Consider the following 21,687-nt stretch of genomic DNA (forward strand, 5'->3'; position numbering starts at 1 on the left):
ATTGTGACGTTATTGTAGATGGCCAACGGCAGAGACCTCCAGCACTGCTTGGGGACCATCCGTCCACATACAGGGCCTATGGTATGTTGAATTCGACATGAAATTGCAGTGCCCTCGGTGAAAAAAAAGTCAAAAATGTATTTTTTTATATAGGGCATTGCATCAGTTTGATGTGGTGCCTCATGAGATCACCAAGTGAGGTTTCACCAGAAGGCTGATATAGGATGCAACTAGAACGGTACTGGGTAGAGCGCATACCTCCACATGGCTGAACAGTTTATGTTTTGTATTCCACTGATAGGCCACATCTGCACCTGGACATGAACCAAAATCTAATCTGTTTGTTCTTTTCACATCCACGAGTTTTTGAAATATTTTGCTCGACAGTATATAATTTTGGCCCCATCGCACAATGGTGAAGAATCACTTGAAAAGTTTAAAAGATTTCGTATCTAGATTCAAATCTTCACCAAAATCGAATCGATTCGTCCTTGTCATAAACCCAAGCTGTCCACCAAATTTCGTTTGAATAATTCGATAAGTTTTTGAGACATCGTGCTGTACATCATTTTTGACCCCCAAAACCTCAATGGTAAAGAATCGCTTAAAAATTATCGGATCTGGATCTTCACCAAAATCTGGTTAATTAATCACTGTTGCACACCCAACCTGTCCACAAACTTTCATCTGAATCCGATTATAACTTTTTAAGATATCCTGCACATAGACAGGGTTGAAAACGTAGCCTCTGTGCACCTTCATTCGCGGAAGTAACAAGAACAGTGCTCGCTGCAGAGTTAACTAGAGGGGGAGCACTCGGTAGAGTGCAAAACCTCCACCGCCAATATTGCTGGGTCACTTAAGTGAACCTGATATCCTATTCATTGTAGGTCAAAACGGATCAGACTCTACTGAACCCCGATTGAATAAACTAAATGAGATTGACGCGCATGTAGAAATGCCCCAAAAAAAAATCTAATTTTTTTTGAATTTTTTTTTTGCTCTAACAATTTTTTTTTGGGTTGGAAATCACTTAAAACATGTAGAAATGCAAAAAAAAATTCAAATATTTTTCAAATAAAATCGAAATTTTTTTGAAAAAAAAGTTGCAAAATTTTCTAAGTTTTTTTTTTTGGACCAAGTCCAAAATCTAATGGCATGATACTTGGACCATACCTAATCCCCCCACCAAGTTTCGTCGAAATCCGTCCAGGAGTTTTTCCGTAATACTGTTCACAAACAAACAGACAGGGGTGAAAACAGTAACCTCCATCCATCTTCGATGGCGGAGGTTAAATATAGAATATACACGAGTCATCAGCTACCAACTGAGCAAAAATGGTCATCAGCTACCAACTGAGCACAACATTCATGTTTGAACAAATAGAACCATTTGGTCATGCCACCACATCATTTATTTTTTTTTACATTTTTGCATGGATTGCTTCCTTTCTCTACCTTGAGTTCAAATGTTCTGGGGATTCTCTGTTTATCGATAGTTGGCTTCACCTCACCATCTACATATTGCTTGAGGGAGGAGGGTTTGGAGTGGTGTACATTGGTGAAAAAAGTTACTGGTATGGTTGTTCAGGGTGAGGGAGGTTTTGATGGTACATCTAGCCAAATGACGATTATCAATGGATTATGGTCACCTGGTCGTCCCAGTTACCTGGTTCGAATCCAGTGAGTCGCTTTAATGCGACCGTTTTAGGGTCTTCCCTGCCGGATCTCGTGCATAATGTCGCGATACCCTATGGATTGGAAGTCCGAATCAACCCAGCGTTACGCCATTGAAGCGTCACATGTCGTATGTACAAATTGGGCTGAGCGAGCCTAACGTTCGATGTGTTTCAGGTGTGTGGTGTGATGAACTGCGGCCAATATGGGTCTTTTGAAATGATATAATCTTCCCCATTATGCTCGGTGAGCAACCGCAGAAACACCAGGAAACGGGGGTCATCGTGGCAGCTGAATGTATACCGTGTGTGCGAGATGAGGATTTTACCATGACATGGCTGGAAAAGCTTCTAAAATAAGCTAAAAATACAGAGGAAGGGTTGTGCCTCTGCACAACAAAAGACTTGGAGAACTTTCTCAGCTCGCTGAACAAGCAGCTGCTCAAAGTGAAAACTCCCACCGATGTGAGTTGGTGCAATGCATGAGTGGACGGGAGTGTGCTGCACAAACCCCGATGGATCACTACCAGTGAATGGCCTGTATTTGGATTAGGTGCTTCTGAACACCGATGGGGAAGACATATCTGGGGCCTATGAGTTTAAATACAGGGTAAGTTTAAATAGATTATTTACTCTTAATCATGTGGGGAGGGGTGGGGGAGCCATGGGACCTGTGAGAGACTGTTAAAAATAGGCTACATTGTTTGTTTTGGTTCTTTGATTGTGGGACCATGACAGCCATTATTGTAGATTTTTGCATCTTTTGGAAAAAGGTGTGTGTGTGTGTGTGTGTGTGTGTGTGTGTGTGTGTGTGTGTGTGTGTGTGTGTGTGTGTGTGTGTGTGTGTGTGTGTGTGTGTGTGTGTGTGTGTGTATTTTATGCGTTATGCACTGCAGTTGCTCACTTGTACCAACAGGAAATGGTACAAACCCAACACCTCTCATCCAATGATATTAGTTGTATTTCCTCCATTTTCAGAACAGAATAATTGTGGATAATTTTGAAATGGCCACTCTTTGTTTTAAAGACTATTTGAATTAGATGTCGCGCTAGCAATGACAGGTTAAAAGTGCCCGGCGAGCAGAACAGAATCTCTGAAAACACACACAGCGCATGCGCAAAAGGCCTCGTTTGGCATTCATACGTTAATTTTGAAAGCCCTGTATGATCTCTCAACGGGTCTTCCTTTAATCACTCGGTGAGAACCACGACAACCAGAAATCACCCCCAAGGCCAGGTATATTTAATAAGAAAATGGTATTGGGGAAGGTAACACAAGGAAGCAATAACAATCAGAAATAATAAAAACCCCTTAACTAACTACCGACATACATGCCCACAAAACCAATGACAAACAGGTTTCCTTAATTATTTTTGTCCATATCGGGCTCTCAGACACACCACGATAAATCGAGTTGGACAAGACAATAGTGTGCTCTGGCAAACCCGGATGAGCTGGTGGAGATGGTACGACCCGTAATCAAGAATCGAGCCCATCGGCAGCTGGCAAATTGGCTCCCTGGTCTGTATGCCGTGATGCCTGTGGGGAGGTGGAGATGCATGGCTGGTTGGGTGTGTGTGTGGCTGCCACATAGTGTGAGCAGTCCAACTGAGCAGCCATCTGATCTGGGTTCCCGGGGTACGCCTCTCCTTTCCTTCAGCGCATCACCTTTATACCCTCGGGTCCGTGCGTCACGGATGATACGGCACGCCCCTCTCCTCTCCCTTATCATTGGCAACTGCTTGACCAGGTGGGTGGAGTGACCTCTCTGTGAACCCTCACCTTGAGCTCTTTGAGGCATTGGGGTCTGGTTGCAATAGCTTTACTGCGTTTGCCATCAGAACTTGTGCCTCCGGGCCAAGCAAATGCTCAAAGAATATATAAAGGACAAATTGCAGAGGGCTGAATGGTAAAAATGAGGTCAAACAGATTGATAATTTTAGATACAGACCTTGGAGCGGGTAGATGTCATTTAACTAAACATAAAAACAATGCATATCTAGTATCTCAATTAATTACTTTATGCTTATGCTTCACATTCACTTTAAACTAGAACATAACCCACACAAAGTGCGGCATAACACGGATGTGACGCTGTAGTATATCGTGAAATGAGTGCCTGTTATCGAAAAAAAAAAGTAGAGCATTACTTACTAATGTTAACCCCATCCAATGTAAACGATGTTGTCCGTGTAATCGAAGCCGTCGTTTGGTTGACTCAGTTGTGGCAGTATTTTGATACACTCCATCGATTGCGCACGCGATAATGCCACATGCAACTGACCGTGTGAGAAGATGGGATTGGTCAGATTAATGCCCACGAAAGTGAGAGTTTGTCCCTGGCTCTTGTTGATGGTCATCTCATATGCTGGTTGTATTGGGAATTGGCGTCGTCGGAGATCAAAGGGCAGTCCAGAGTCCGATGGGGTAAGAGTTATTCGGGGAAGGAAGACGTATTTGCCTGTCTTTTTGCCGGTCATGATCTTGGCCTGGATCAGCCGGCTTCCAAGGCTGATTATGCGCAGTCTCATTCCGTTCAGTAATCCATTATGCGGGTCCAAATTTCTGAGCAGTATTATTGGAGTGGACACTCGAAGACAGAGTTTATGTGGTGGTAAGCCCACTGGTGTTGATGAGTTTAAGAACTCCGTCGGACAGAGGTACGTCTGTCCTGGATCAGATACGCTGTCAGCACCGAGATATGTCTGCGTTTCACCAGCCAGGAAGGTTTGTAAGACTTTATCGTTGATCATGTCAACATCTTCGTTTGTCGGACACGGTATTGCTCTGCTGTCCTCAATTGTAGTCAAGTCGGGGAAAACAGACCTGATGAGCTCGTTGATGCCACCAATAATGGGATCAATGCAGATTTCTGACGATAGGTATATTTTGCACTTCCCTACATCTGGATTTGTAGGTTTTCTGCCGTCTCCAATCGACAGCAAGAAAGTGAAAATCGTTGACAGATTGGTTTTGGTGAGACGGGCCCATCAGAGCTCGCATGTTCATGGTGAGGTGAACTAATTGAACCTCCTGCCAGAGGAACGATCACTTCAGGTTACTTTCGACAATGTCCGCCTCACGTCCATGTCTGATGTCTGGTAACACTTGTCTGAAATTACCACCCAACAGGACCATCAAACCTCCGAAAGACTTTTCTGCCTCCATAATGTCACACAATAAGCGATGCCAGCATTCTAAGACCTGCTTGTACATCATTGGAGCTTCGTCCCAGATTATGACAGACGTTCCTTTGATCAGTGTCGCCAATGCATTGTTCTTTGGAATATTGCACGTGCTGTGTGGCTGTATAGGTATAGGTATTTTGAACTGAGAATGAGAAGTTCGACCACTGTCCAACAACTCAGCCGCTATCCCGGAAGATGCTACTGCGAGTGTTGTGAGCTTCATGGAATGAACGCTGTGTAGGATGGTGTTGTAAAGAAACGTTTTTCCAGTGCCCCCAGGGCCATCGATGAAGAACACTGCCCCATTCTTCATTGTCACATTTTCCATCACCGCTTCGTATACCACCCTTTGATCTTGATTGAGGACTCTGCAGTTGTGATCCACCTTGTTTTTTTCTGCTTGAACTTCGTAGTCAGTCATGAGAAAAGAGGATGGATCATGTTCGGCATCGGTTGAGTTGGGGCATGTCAGGGTAATCTGTGCAATGATTTTCCATGGTAGCGCAGGAGTTCTCGATGGCTCCTAGGGTGCTGCTGTTTAATTCGTCTTCTGTCAATGTGATGCCAGCCCGGTTAGCATTGTTGAGTATGCCTCGCGAAAACATTGTCTGAATGAGGAGAATAATTTAGTAGGTTGGGCAGGTTGTCAGAATAAGAGAATAGTGACGAAGAGAGTGCGCAGTTGAGTCGGGAAACCTGACGTGGCAGCCTCTTCGAAGAAGTCATGCCATTCGCGGTCGTCTTCCAAGAAACCTCGACCCAATGCTGTCGCTTTGAATATGTCCGCAATGGTACCGTCAGGGAGTCGCCATAGATTTTCGAATGATGTACATCCAGGTGAATGATGAAGTAGCAAAACGAAGATAGAATCGTTCGCCTTCGGATGGACTGGCACTGCATATGCGTCCAATTGTTTCCCCGTTTCCGAGGCGACCATTTACTCGTAGTGCTGTTCCACGTGGTGTTCTGGGAACTGGATGTATGGAACATGCGTACCTGTATGGATGTATGGAACATCATGGAACTGGATGTTTCATTCTGTATGGAACAGAATGGGCTTTGGGGTAGTCGCGGTTACAGATAAACCATGCGGTGAGGGTTGTTTCTTTGGCGTGGTCTAAAGCTTCTGCAGCCTGTACAGGAACAGACTATTCTATTTTGGTTCGGAAGATGGATATCAAAACGTTGAATAGACGGTGATCGTTCATGTAGAGCGTAGTGGAACAAACGCCAGCAGCCTTTGCATGCGGAAACGTACCTCACGTCCACAAACCGGTTGATCTCGTTCACGTCGTTGCCAGTTTGTTGTTGATCATCCTCACGTACAGTGGCCGTAATATGATCTGGTTCTTTATGGACATATTTGTGGAGATACTTGACTGCCATGACCATCGAGCAGACTTCAACATTGATGTGGGCGTTATACTTGGAGGACAGGTACGGGTTATAAGGAACGATCCAGCTGTTATCAACATTCACTCCGTTTTTTTGTACCTGAGGTCCAGAATCCCTTCCTCTGTATAATGGGTAGCCATCGTGCATGCTTCGCGTCATTTTGCAGAATTGCTTGGGGAATTGTTTAGTGCATTTGCCTTGTTCCAGGCAAGGAGATCGAGGATTAGCCGTGCCGCATGGTCCGTGTATCATGTTCTGTACGATCACGTTATGCAATCGAGTCTGCGATGGGTCGGCAACTTTTGCCGTGACGAATTTGTCATCATGGTCCGGCAATCGAGGCTCACTTTCTTGGTGGACAATCACCAACGTGTGAAGGTGAGGCAGCCCTCGTTTCTGAAATTCCACCATGCAGACTTGCACGAGAACCTTTCCGAATATTTGACCAACCACAATATCGTGTAGGAAAGCCTTCTTCTTTTGATTGAAAACTTTGGCTACGATGTCTGGTCGATCAGCGGCAACCTGATTAGGGAATACCGCATTCTGGATTTCATCCCATTTGGGGTTGCACGTAAATGTTAAGAAGAGGTCAGGTTTCGAGTATCGCCGAACGATAGCCATCAAATCCTGATACAGTTGATGCATATTTCGTGGGCTTCCGGCAAATGACAACGGAAGGACAACTCGGCGACCGATTGAGACACCGTCATTATCCCCAGCGGTGACTGCATCAGATAGTCCTTGATACAGCTCCACCCGCAATTGCCGTTGATTGTGGTGGACATAGTTCAGGCGTCCTTGTTCAACCTTTGCGTATTTATTGACAATATATTGTTGTAGTAATCTACCACTACGTAGTATTGTTGCGGGGCGTGGACGTCGGCCGCGGTCCGTCCGCTGGATGGAGCCGCAAGTCGGCCCGACCGATCGCCCGGAATTCAGATCGTCGCTCCGGATAAGTCCGGAGTCGACGGGTCCTTGTTTTGGACCGTGAAGGGTTATTGTTTCCACCACATGATACAGGGTTATTTGCCAAATCTTCAAAATACCTTGGGACCATGTGGCGATCTACCGAGTCTTCACACCCTCGACGGAACTCGTACGGAAACGAGCCGCTTAGCGCGCTCGTTCCGTGTGCGATTCCGAGCGGTTTAATCGCCGAGAACCGTTGGTCCGATTATCCTGTTACAACGGCATTGGCCAGCTTATCCCTCACACACGACGCGCTCAGTCAATGCAAGAAAGGACGAGGACGAACTGGAACATTTAACAACTGGGGATATTTATTCAACAATCGGGAAATGAGGGGAGCACGTAAGGGCAGAGTTATCCGAATATTTATAAGCACGTATGTACAGCAAGGCACTTAACAATTCATTACTTAGCAGACTGGCGACACACACACACACACACACACACACACACACACACACACACACACACACACACACACACACACACACACACACACACACACACACACACACACACACACACACACACACACACACACACACACACACACACACACACACACACACACACACACACACACACACACACACACATACACATACACATACACATACACATACACATACACATACACACACGAATCGGACCCACAGTGGTCTTTATTAAGGCCTCCAGCTCGGATGGAGAGGCGAACTGAAGACCAGGACCTGCCTCGGACCTGTCCACCTCGTGTGGTCTTCGAGCTGACAAGTGACCCAGACCAGCGTCACGAAGCGGTCTGCAGAACCAGATGCCAACGAGACGCCTCCGATCCGTGCGATGCAGTCAGCGCTGGACTTGGCCAGAGATGCGCACTCGACAGACTGGACGCAAGCGTGCGATGCAGTCAGCGCTAAAAACCAGACTGTACGAGCTTCGAGCCCACAGACGCAAGCATTCGTTGCTCCTTTTTCGTTTTCGGGCGCGCCCTGTCTCCGCATGGCGTGCTCCTATTGGTTGAGAGCCACTGCGTTGCTCCTCCCCGAACTCCACCCACCATTACGTCGGCCAGAGCGAGCTGAAGGAAGCGAAGTGAAGGCGAGGGCGATGCGGTGTGGTCCGCATTGATGGGGGTGGTGTAAAAATAAACTAAAAGAAAACCTGACTATTAAAGTAACTCCACAGCACACAAACATTTCTTTACCCATTAGACCAGGGACGGGAGCTACCTATAAAACATGTACTTTCCGATATAACTGATCTAAAGGACCTGAATGTTGAGTGTGATCATAGCTTCCAGATTCGCAACAGTATTACATTAAAGTTTCTTCTAACCATCAAGTGGTAAGCGTAACACTCCATAGTATTGACGCATTTGCCATCTCGTTTCTTGATGGTGAATGTCAAGCCCAGATCTCCATGTGCTAGTAGCAACACACAATGAAGAGGGTCATAATCGGGTGGGTCTCATTGATGCGGATAATGTCACGATTTTTCGGATCCAGGCTTGACCACCTGTACAAAATGATGTCGCAATGCGATGGAACATCAGCACTTCCCGGTAAGGTAAACCGCTACTTCTGCTCCGTCAGTAGATTATAGCGCCGTAAATTTGTTGTTGGGCCCGCTCTCAAAACTAACTTCATGGAATCATTTTCTTCTCGTTCCAGTAATTCGGCGGCTTGCTTATAAGCACTTACGAACAGATTACCGTCATGCAGTACTGCCTGTAACTTTTGAAGCAAATTATGGTGCAGGTCACTGTTCCATGCTGTTCGATGAGCGATTTCGTTGGCAGTGTCGTAGATATTAGGCTGGCAGCCCAATAGCGTACCCCCCCCCCACAACAAATTGCCACTGAATTTTTTTTAAGCCTCGGGGTGTACTCAACCCCATGTCAAGTGGTAACAGTAAAATAACTCATTCCTACTCATTTTTCACACTATTTCTAACACCACCCTATATATCCGTATTTTTCATTAAAATGACATCTGCGAATGATTAAAATGTTCACAGTTTCTTCAAGTCACTGTAAATATATATATATATATGTGTATATATATATATATATATATATATATATATATATATATATATATATATATATATATATATATATATATAGATGTGTATTGTTATAGATTTCCGCTCGTTCGGCGTGCGCACGACCTTTTCAGCCCAATCCAGGCCGCGCGTCCACCGAACGTGACAATCTAGTCGTAGCTTCCGGCCAAATGCCGAAACCCAGCTACGCGTGTTTTTAATACACCACAAACTTGTCAATGCTCTGCCCGTGCTACAGGGTTTATCGCCGAATTATCGATTTACCTAATTATTCGCGTGGACAGACTACCGAGAGTTTGTACCTCGACGAGAACTTGTAGGGAAACAAGCCGCTTAAGCGTGCTCATACCGTGTGCGAATGCTGAGCGGTTTTAAATCGCTAAGTTCCATCGGACAGATTTACTTTTATTGGCTTTAAAAGCTAGCTAATTCCCCGAACGCACCATGGCAGTCAATGTAGAGAGTGATGCAACAAGCGGGTTGACATTCAAACAATGGGTATTTATTTCCACCCTCGGCACGTAAGCAGTCAATGGGGGGATGGGGACAGGACACGAGCAAAAAGCCTCCAGCCGAGTTCTATCGGAATGCAAGTATATACAGGAACTTAACAACAATCCTACTTAAAGACAAGGCGCCACAGACTTTCATGCAAAAACCCAGGAAAGAAAAGACACGGGCTCATAAGCCTTTAATATTCCTCAGAGCCGGGATGACCGAAAAGCTCTGAGAGGCCGGGCAGGTTACCTCGCCGCCCTGGTGGCGAGTCGATGGTCTTCGTGATCGGCGACCCCTGGTGTCTCCATTCGGTCCGGTGCGTCGCTAATGCGCCAGTCGCTTGTACGGCTGTTTGGTCGGCCTCGGTGGTCCGGCTTCGTCGCGGCCCCTTTTTGGCGAGCCTGGCCGGCGACGCTTCAGAGGAGCGAACGGGTCCCTTGCTCTTTCAGAGTTGATGCTCCTCTTGACCCCGTTCACTCCTCGGCGTCGCCAGACCGTATCAGGGCTGTCTGCCCGGACCCCCACGCTCCGATGCTGCCGCGAGCTCAGACGACTCCAGGCTCCACCAGTGAACGACCCGTCGAACAACCACCTCCGTTCGCCAGCTTCACCACCAACCTACTAACTGCTGGCGTCCCAACGGGTTCCGCCACCCTTAATCGGCGCCTTCCCCCTTTCACCTTTGAACCTTCACCCCTGGCTGGCCCTGCCCCTCTCACTTCTGATTGGCCAGCTCCTTCAGAGGGTAAGGCCATTCTGATCCGATTTCGCCGTGAAAGCGGCTGATCACACGCGGACGTGGTTGAAATCGCCCTGCCTGTCGCGGCACGAGTTCGCACCGACGGCACTTTGCCGCTGTCGAGGATGTTATGGTGTTTGTCGAGGAGTCGATGTGTTGTGGAGATGACGTGGTTGTTGAGATGTTGAGGAGATGTTTGTGGAGATGATGTGGTTGTTGAGTTATTGTTGAGGAGATGTTGTTTGTGGAGATGACGTGGTTGTTGAGTTGTTGAAGAGATGATGTGTTTGTTTAAAATAAAAGATAGAGAAAGAATAACGGCTAACTCAAAGATGCACAGCCCGGCACATGAACAATTCCCGTTATACATGGGGGGGGGGGGTGGGCAATCTAACCTGGAACACACACTTATCAAAATAACTGATTTTCGGGGAACTTGAATGGTGTTCTGTGAATTTCCACCACCGTAACAGTATATATGGGCCCAAATGGCCTTGAAATATACCAAATCAAAGCCCATTATCTAAAAAAAAATGAATAACCATGTCGTTGTTACTTTTATTGTTGTGCAAATAAAATGTCATTGTAATCAATACCCCTTTCCTGCTGCAAAATCTGTGTGAATTTGGGAATGCATTTGTTTAATGCATTATGTGAGAGTTTTTTCATGGTATTCGACATTGTGACATTAATTCACTTATGAATGAAGTTATTAATGTTTGTTTTGGAGATTTAGTGTTCCAGATAGTGAATATAGAAGTCCAGTTCCAGACCGCAGAACCAGTAGATAAGTTCAAATTTTACTTTTATTTCAGTTTATTTTCCAGATGTAATTATTCAAGTGATATTTAAGCAAATTTTGAGAGTAACCTGTTCCATTTTAGACCATGAATAATTATTGCATATTAAATACTTACTCAATGTAATATATTTTTATATATTTACAGAGATATGGTGAACAAAAAGCATCATCATGAATGATCCTGGACAGAACGCAGAGCCTCCTGCAAAGAGAAAAAGGAGAAAGCACATGAAAAGACTCAACCATGTTGTGTAGTACATTTTGTTGGCATCTCTCACAGCACATTCAAGTTCTTCAATGATGACAAAACTGCTCAAGTCAAAATAGACAAAATTCGTGACATCAAGGAGTGCAGACTAGCAGAACCAGTAACGTCCAGTTATCGTATGCAGGAACAGTATAATCTGATCCCAGATGACATCGCTACACATCATGGGTATCATTGGAACTGCTACAAACGGTTCATTGGAAACCTAGATCGGCTTGGACACTCATCGTCTACATCAACAGAATCCACACCAGGACAGAGACCCACACGTAGAACTTCAACTGAAAAATATCATATTCTTTTCAAGCCAGATTGCATATTCTGCGAATCCGAAGGAAAAAAGGCAACTAAAGTTAAGGGATCATGGACTACACAAGGCTTGAGCCAATTCACCAGTGATGCATGGAAGTCAGTCCCAGAGATGGCCGAAAAGAAGAAAGATGAGAAACTCTTGATGTGGATAAGGAAGGGGACATGACTTGTTTGCTTGTGAAGCAAAATTTCACAGAAAATGCTTAATTGACTACATGCAAACACCAGAGAAATGGCGGAGTGAAGATCAAGTAGCATGCGAGATGCAAGGCAGCCTTGTTGAAGCTCACCAAAAAGCATTTGATGCTGTGTGCCTCACTGTCCAGACAAGTGTCCTTGAACAAAACAAGGTAATGAAACTGTCCTCTCTGCATCACATCTGTGTATCAGCACTGAGTGAAACTTCCCACAGTCACCCCAACTATCGAAGTGCAAATCTGAAAGCCAAACTAATGAAAACGTTCAATGACCAAATAGTATTTTGTGAAATGAGTAACTCAGGGAAATTCCAGTCTCCTATCGTCTTCAGTTCTGCACTACATGTCAAAACAGCTGCTAAGCAAGCATTTTTGTTGGGATCAACTGACACCATAGAAAGTGTGGGGACAACGCTGCGTCACATAATTGCTGAATCTTACGAGAAATCCCCTGAACTGAAATGGCCACCTGTTCCTCAGGATCTCGAGCTCCTCAATATGCCAGAAGCCTTGACCAAGCTCCTGTCATATGTCATTTGTGGAAAGGAAATTGCCAGCACACCACGGGTCCAGAGACTTGTATAATCGATAGGGCAGGACATTTGTAGAGCATCGATAAATGGAACATGGAAGCTGCCCAAAGATATCCAGATGGTCATGTCATTGCGCCACTTGTTCCGAAGTAAATCACTCATCAACCTTATACACAGATTGGGCCACTGTGAAAGCTATTATTTCTCTCTGGAGCTTGAAACAGCATCGTTGCTGTTAGTCATTAGTCATGTTAGTCATTAGTCATTCGCGGATGTCATTTTAATGAAAAATACGGATATATAGGGTGGTGTTAGAAATAGACTGAAAAATCATCGTGGGAATGAGTTATTTTACTGTTACCACTTGATATGGGATTGAGTACACCCCGAGGCTTAAAAAAATTCAGTGGCAATTTGTTGTGGGGGGGGGGTGTATGCATGGTATACTATGTGGGCTGCCGGCCTAATAGATTTGCGAAAACTTCGGTGGTTTACCGTTCTCGGGGAAAAAAAATGTCCGATTCTATGATATACACTGCCATGGATTCTAACTGTATATGGGCCCCTTGTCGGTAACACATCTTCCTGTACACCCAATGACGCGAACGCTAAACTCGAGTTGTATGCCTGAATGTTGGATCGAAAATCCTTTGCTTCAGGTGTGCAGTCAGTGAAAAGGCGTTGCAATAGGAGAGGTGGTTCACTGATGTTGAGAAGAACAATTTTTCCTTGCATACAGCAGGTGTAAAATTTAGTGTTCACCCCAAGGCAACCTGAATGCAGTTCAGCTTTCCACATGTATGCGCCACAAGAAGAGCACATAGTGTCCATCTTGCAAATGCTGTGTATGGAGGGAAATAGTCTCTCATTGTGGTCTTGCAATTCACAGAGAGCGTGTGGTGAGATATTCTTTTGATAGCTGTGCTTCCTATTTCGTACTGCTGTTGCATGCGTGTCTGCATTTTTATGTTTCGGCATCTTGTGGCTTACAGAATGCTCACTGCAGTCTGGAAGGAAATAAACAGGGCCTCGCTTTATGAACGCGGTTGGAAATGTCAGCACGCTATTGGCTGAGCGGTTGCATGCACTCCATCTCGCCACGCTGTTCGTCCGGTGTTCGTATGGTGGGGAGTTATCGGCTGTTTCAAGTTGGGGACCCATTACAGCAATTTTGGACCCTTTTGTCATGGAACTCCGATAATTGATCTGTTCCAAAAGGGGACATTTGGAATCCGAAGCAATACTGGACATGTGTGCCAAAGCTCAGACTCATCCCTCCGCCACGGGTCTCGGAAACCGTGGCAGTTTGTTAATTTAATAGTATCGAGGATAAATAACTGCTCTCTTCTACGCATGATTAACTCCGATGTCATTTCCACAACATCATCCCCCACCTTCCTCCTTCAAACTTTCCAGAGTCTGCACTCGGCAGGAGTAGTAATATTGGGCATAACCACATTTATCATACAAAACTGCTCCCCACCCCAGTTTGAAACCCGTCATGTACAAAAATTCACAATGGTATTCAATTTGAATCAAATGCATTGCGACACTAATCCTATGCATTCATCCACTAAATCCGGACGCAATTTTTAAAGAACGTGTGGTTGGGATGAGGGTGGATGCACCAGGCAGTCCTCCTTCTGTATCCTCAGAGTCTATAGAGTCTTCTGGTCGATACCTGGTGTCAAACCTCTCCCCCAATGCTATCAGTGATCTTGATCCTGGCACAACAGATGTCCCAGGTTACTGCTTTTCAGCACCTGATGCTACCCTGGGCCCATATGGCCTCTCCTCATCATAATTTTCTCACAAAAAGGGCCCATGTGAACTTTCCAGAGGTGGCAGTCTTTGGCCCATGTGGCCCAATAAACAAAAACCAATGGCCTTCATAGCCCAACAAGTAATCAAGTGACACACGGCCCATGTGACCTTGAAGCAGGGAGCGTCTTTTGGCCTCCATGACCCACAGAAAAGTAACAGCAGATGGCACATGGCAGGTACCAGACGACAGGGAGTTGGGATGGCTGACAGGCAGAACTGGTAAGTGGCTGACTCTTAAAACATGGCAAGGCTGAACAGGAAGGTGAGTGGCCCGGCAGATGGAATGATCCAGCAGATGTTGAGCCGTCAGCAAATGTCGTCCGTGGCAGCTGCAGAACGAGGTGGCAGCAGGTATCAGGTCAGGTCAGGTATGAGAGCAGCCGGAGCAGGATATGGAAGAGCAAGGATATGGTCAAACCTTGACCTCTGGTGTAAAACTGTAAATCCTGACTGCTCTGGATGCTGGTGCTCAAGCAGATGGTGGTGAACCCTATCAAGAATTATCCAAGCAAAGACCTTGCCTGGCACTGAGAGCAGCGTCACCCCTCGGTAGTTGTTGCAGTCTTGGCGATCACCCTTCCCTTTCCAGAGAGGGACAACAAGGCCCCTCTTCAAATCAGTTGGGATGATGCCTGTGTTCCAGGCAGAGCACAGAAATGCATGCAATGACATGAGTACAGCATTGCCACCAGCCTTTAAAAGTTTAGCATGGATGCCACAGATCCCACGAGCTTTACCCCATTTCAACCGGTTCACTGCAGCCTGTGCTACCACAAACGAAGGTGGATCACAGTTGATTAAGAGGGTCAGCAATAGGGATAGTAACACCCCTGACATCCAACTCGACAGCTGGTCGATCAGCCTGATGCAGCCGCTCAAAGTAACCAGTCCAGTGGGCTTTCACTTCGGACTCATGTCAAGAGGCCACCACCATCCGCTCTAACTGCAGTTCACTTAGAGACGGGCTTGGAGGAACACAATGCACAAATTCCCATGTAAGAAGACGAAAATCACGACCACAGGTGATGCTCTACCTCCTCACAGATTCCTCGCACATAGGCTTCCTTGTCCACCCTTAACGCTCGTGCAGTTTTATGCCTCACCTCCCTGTACAGCTCAGCTCTGCCACTCAGCCTGGCACTGTGACTGGTCAATGGTATCCAGTGTCTCTTGAGAGACAAAATTCTTCTTCGCCCTGTCGTGAGTTCCAAGACATCCACCGGCAACATCAAGGACGGTGGTCGTGAAGGCATTCCACAACCTTCAAGATTCCTCAAAGCACCCAGACCCCCCCCCCAAATCCCCACTCGGCATGTTTGCAAACTCCTCAGTTACCCTCTCATCCTTGAGCTTGCCAACATCCAGCCGCGGCTGGGATGGTACCATTCTCCTGAATTTAAGCCACAACTTCAGAGTTGCTACAACAAGTCTTTCTTTAGTCGGTATTGAGGAACTGAGCACTCTGGTCGACCCTGCAATTCTGGATCATCCTCCATTGACCATGAACGAGCATATGGTCAGTCTCCTTTGCCACACCATTAGTGCTGGAATACCAAGTCCAGCGATGAGCATTTGGGTGCTGAAACCATTAACCAGCCACCCTAAGCCCATGACTTCTTGCAAGGTCAACTTAGTGGTATTCTGGTTCACGGTTCTTGACCCATGGGTCCAACACACATCTCATAACCATTCCTATTAGTTCCAGTCGATGCATTGAAATCCTCCAAGACGAGAAGAGTATCTCGTCTGGGGCACTGATCAACCACAGACTTGAGCGTGGCATAGAATGCGTCCTTCACGGTGAGATCTCTCGCCTCAGTCGGAGCATAAACAGAGACCAGGGAAATGACACCCAAGGAGTGACGAATCCTAAGTCTCATACGCTCGTTGACCGGTATTACCTCAATTGTCATTGGAGTCAGCTTATTGGACACAGCTACAGCAACTCCTTGGGCATGGTAATCATCAGAGCGACCAGACCAATGGTCGGTGTAACACCCGCCATGATCTCGCCACATTCCGCTCTCCGAACCTCAGAGAGTGCTTTAATACCTATGTTCAAACGCTTAAACTCTTATGATGACAGAGACAAGTGATCATCCTCTCTTTGAGGTCGGACATCCCAGGCATCCACCTGAAGGGGACCGCCTCAGTTTAACCCAAGGAGACCGCCATCTGTTGGACGACACCTCAGCACCACTCCGCCACACACCACCACAGTCTGATGCTGGAGGTTTACTCTGGTTTTCCTTCTATCGTCAAGGAATCGGGATTCCGAAGGCTTTGCCCCAATCCCATCATCTGGTAAGCTGCCCTGTGGAGGGCAGCAACACAGGAGGTACTCCCACGGGTTGGTTTTTCAGATTTCCTTACATTTGTAGGTTTTGTGGGATGAAGTGTTTTATGTTGGCCGGGGTGCAAATCCTGCCACCAACCTCTGAAAAAAGAAGAACCCAATTGCAGGAGGACGTCCGCAGACACAGTTGGGCACAAAAATGCATGGCTGTTGGCTCACAAGGAGCTCCTCCGTCCTTTGACAGGTTTTGTTTTTAATCCTGCTGGGTGTCCATATCCAAACACCCTCCTCGCCAAAAAACCTGGCGGGGGAGATGGTGTAGTTGCCGACAACCCAACCATGAAACAGGTTCGTGCAGGTACTTACATGGTACCTGTAGCAAGTCACAGATCTAATCTCGCTTGACCTGATAATAAGTGAAGAACGGGTAGGTGGCTGCCTGGTAAAACATGGCAAGGCTGAACAGGAAGGTGAATGGCGCAATAGAGGTTGTGAGCCAGCTGTAAATGTCGTCTGTGGCAGCTGAAGCGCACGGTGGCAGCAGGTATGGTGGCTGGCTTCAGCCCAACTCCACTCGAATGCCAGCTATGCTGTTAATCCCTCCATTCTACCTTGAGCTCCTGCCCCTCTACATCCCTCGAAACTAAGCTATCCCTCCCGGGCCAGCTAAGCCTTTCAAGCCGAGTTAAGGCACGTATCGTGACACAAAATGAAGAAGTGGCACGGCCTCAAATAGCTTGCTGACAGAGTAGCCCAATGGGAGAAAGGGGGGGGGGGGGCGCTGCCTTTACCAACACTCACAATTTGGGTCTCAATGAGTCCTGACACAAACCGCTTACCCTACTACATTATCTCCAGCAGCCACAGACATCAACAATGGTGCGAAGAGGAAGCATCCCTACTCTGACCTACCCTTTTCAAATACACGTTTTCGCTAACTTTAATGTCCCTTGAGTGTGGTTCGAAGCAACCAAAATATCCACCTCTTCATATCATGTGTTGATGCTTTCATTGGTTATGGCCTCGCCCACAAATTTTTCAACTGGACCATCGCACATTTTCATGGCTGGGCAATGTGGCTTCCTCTGCAGGTCTCTGCCTGCTTTTCTGGAACAGCACCCCTGAGCTGCTGGTGCCACCATCAAGCTTACCCACTCCATCCAAATTATATGGAAGCCCTCGCAGACCTCCCCAAGTGCCTTCCTGGCATGTGGCGCCTCGAGCCCTCTCCTGGATGCTCGGGCCCACCTCAACAAAATCTGGGTCACCCCTCAGGGCCCATGGCCCTGCCTGAACGTTCACGAGCGTGCACACAGCACCCAGCGTGCCCCTCTGCAACTGCCTACCTACAATGAGCCCCACAAACCCAGGCTGTCAATTCACATTTGCACCCATTATACAAACTTTACTGCATACTGCACCAACACCAGAACAGTATCTCGTTCCGAAACATCTGAATCCCCTCTATATACCAAATTCGAATAAAAGTGGGGATTCTGTCCACAGGAGGGTGTACTACTACTACTACTACTTCAATCACACCCTCTTTGCACCATTCATTCAATCCTTCAATTATAAAACAAAATTTGGGCCACACTTCATTTACTCATCAACTCTTCACTCATTCCTCTCTCATTCCAAATCCCATCAGGATAAGAAAAGGAAGGAGGAGGAGGAGAGCCTTTTATCTAATGTCTGCCAATTCAAGAAAATAATACAACCCAACATCAATTTTGAATTAAGTCCTCGAAATCCCCTCGAATCCTAACAGTCGCCATCAGCCTGCTAACTTACTGTCTCTGCCCTGCTAATTACCCACAGGGCCCTGTGGAATCTCCCATGGAGAACCCAGCCTTGGCCGCCATGCCAAACTCACCTACCGCGGAACCTCCACAGAGACGCCACGTTCACTGTCGCCATGCCCACTTTGGTCGTGCACCCCACACGGCCCGCTGTGCATGTTGCATGCACACGGATTGCCGTGTGCTTCGCCTGGGACTCCCACAGAGCTTCTCCCTATCGGTCCTGCTTCCCACAAACCTTTTTTCAATCTTCGTGGGCAGGACTGCACAAATTTTTCCTTCGTGTACCCTCTCCCTTTATAAAGGGCTCATGGGGATTTGTCCCCCCCTCCCCAATTTGCCTTATCGCCCCTCCTTTCTTGTAAGCTTTAGGGGGCCATGAAATGCACACAAACTGCGTCGTTTCATTTTGATTTTCTGGGTTTCGCATACTAGCCAGAGGGAGCATTCAAATCATGTCCTAATTGGCCGTGGGCCAGATATGGCCACCATGCACCCCCCACACCTCCCAGCAAACCTATGTTTTTCTGAATCCCCTGGATATACTGAACATGAATATGAATGTTAACATTGAAAATTTTGGGATGCACTACCTGTTTTGACCTTTTCAATTGGGGTACCCTAAAATTATACTTTTATTGATTTGCGTCGAATTCAATTTATGGATGGAATCAAAATGGCATGCAGAAGGCCCAAATCATATCGAATATACATGTGTGATGCATCAAATTGAAGATAATTGCATTCTGATCATCTGTATATGTCTAACAGTGTTGTACATTAAATCTAAATGAAATTATATACATTTGAATATATAGTCCCTATCTTTCGAATAAACACAAAATCAACACTCCGTATTCCTCAATGAATATATTTGACATTATATGAATTTTATTGCAGGAACAGACTATTCAATGATAGTGAGAAACGGTTTTAATTACCTTCTATTTCTTGAAATATGAGACATACAGGAATGGTGTTGGTGTTGGAATGGGACGTATCCTGAACGGAAAGTGAGTCGTCACAGTCGATATTTGTTTACATATTATTTAAGATTAATTTCCAAAACATTCATGTTTTGATATGAAGATCTGATATGAATCTGTCATGAAGATAACAGATTAGTTAAGATGTATTTTCTTTCTCATGGTATGACTACCGATGAGTTTTAATTAACGGTAATTAAGTTAATTAAGTAAGGTAATTAAGTTATATATTCCAGTCCAAATCAGAAATATTTAAGAATGTGATACAACATTGCAATAATTAACACCTATTACTGTTGCAGATCATTCTGGTGCCACAGGTGTCTGGTGGCAGTGCCACAGGTGTCTCGGGCCTCTTGACGAATCATGACGCATACAAACGCTGGGTTCGAACAACCCATGCTCGATCCCAGTATGTTAATACCACCCTGAGCATGGCCAACATGTTATCTGGAATGACCGCAGGAACCAAGCATCATGATCTTCGTCCATCCGAGATCCTGAAGGAAGAGAAGCTGGTGGAAAGAACACGAGAAGCAGTTGAAAGCTTCATGAATCCTTTCGAGGTCGAAAGCAAAAATCAGCTAATGATCCTCTTGTCGGGTGCCACAGCATCTGAAGGAGTCCAGAAAGATGTCTTGAGAGCCGAGCAGGCAGGCAAAGATGCTAATGAAGCCTTCATTACCACACGTTTGAAAGCAGAATGGGACTTCTTCGAGCCAGTCAAGCATCTTAACTTGAAAACTCTCACTGATATGAACAAGAAGAGCAAAGTTACAACCACTGAGAACAAAGTTGTACAGTACCAACAACAGGGAAACGTCGCTTTCCAGCTGTTCATGAAATCACAAAACAAAGGCATACAACTGGACCTGAGAGAACTTCTCACCGACCTACTCACTCCTGCACCATACAGTATTGGCACTGCTGATGGTTTCATGGCCAAAACAGATAAATCAAAGTCCTTGACTTTCCTGATGAAAGACCAAGAGGATGCTGCCCAACCTCTGAATGACGAAACACTTGTCATTTTCGATGGCAATGCCTGTTTCTACTTCCTAAAGGAGATACCAGGTAACTTCAGCCAGATATTCGAAAAAGTGTTCAACATGCTGCCGAAGTCAGTAGTTAGGGAATTTTAGCAAATTGTATTGACCATCTGTGAAAAATTGCTTACCAAAAAATTTCTTCACTAACGTATTCATCTCGGTGTCTACTAACACCTATCAATTAGTGCAAACCCAAATCCTTGTGGAAAATTCTGGGGAGCCAATCAAAGTTAGGGTGCTCAGAGGGCCTACGCGAAAAAATCGGAAAATTAACTTTTGCCAATATTGACTTGTGGGATGTCTAACTTGGGGTTTTTTGGGTGCTGAATTGATTCCAACCATTATTTTTGAGAAAAAAAAAACACTCCTTGATCACATAAAATATATTTTATTGACATTTTTAACAGAACTGTGCTCAATGGAAATGTTGCTTCGTCAGCTTTTACAACCTTATTCATCAAACTCCCCAGTATCTTCCTCACTCCTCTTGTCATCCATGTGGTTTATGTTCAGGCAAGAGTTACCATGACAGATGCCGCAAGCAGAAATACACTTGACTCCTTGCTTTTACAGCAGCACCTGAGAGAGCTGCAGTCCCCCGCAAAGTTGCAGCTGGCAAACGTCAGGAGGTAGTCTGGTGCAATGGGGTCTGTAGAAGGGACTGGTGCATATCGTTGCTCAGTGAGTTGCCATCCATAGTCCCGGGCATCCAACGATGGACTTTGCAGCATCAGCCAGTCTCTAGTCTGGAGGTAAGCTCGGAGAGAATGCTGTGCTGCAGCTCCTGTTGTCGAGGGGAGTTTCTCAGGTTTTATGCTCCCAGTAGCAGCTCGCTTGCTGAAGATGTCGAATCTCAAGTCTTCCAAGTCTTTGGAGGATTTCCCATTGAACATGAGCATTAAAAGATCACAGCCTGCTTTAATGATATCACCTTTCTCAGCTCGGATGTCGATAAACATGTCAATTGCCCTCTCTGCTTCATCAGTCTTGCAGAGCTTGCTTAGCAAAGTTGGTTTGCTAAACCCAAAAATTGCAGACACTGTATCGCAGCCAGAGAAGCTGTGCAAGAAGATGAGATACCTCGGGTATATCTCTGGGAG

At 45.9% G+C, this 21,687-nt stretch overlaps 1 protein-coding gene across 5 annotated transcripts in view; it reads left to right on the plus strand.

The window, feature by feature from the left end:
* Nucleotides 1-21,687, plus strand: part of LOC147027794 (heterogeneous nuclear ribonucleoprotein L-like) — a 107,915-nt gene that overhangs the window by 39,114 nt on the left and 47,114 nt on the right. For 4 of the 5 annotated variants that reach the window (XM_085877407.1, XM_085877406.1, XM_085877408.1 and 1 more), the window contains exon 7: nucleotides 19-81. The exons of the other annotated variant lie outside the window; for it this stretch is intronic. In XM_085877407.1, the coding sequence (XP_085733533.1) occupies nucleotides 19-81 (63 nt within the window). The remainder of the gene's footprint in view (nucleotides 1-18; nucleotides 82-21,687) is intronic. 5 annotated transcript variants of the gene reach the window in all.

Source organism: Eptatretus burgeri, chromosome 4 (assembly GCF_056783735.1).
Source record: "Eptatretus burgeri isolate ZD-2024b chromosome 4, Ebu_testis_v1, whole genome shotgun sequence".
In the NCBI taxonomy this organism is placed as follows: Eukaryota; Metazoa; Chordata; class Myxini; order Myxiniformes; family Myxinidae; genus Eptatretus; species Eptatretus burgeri.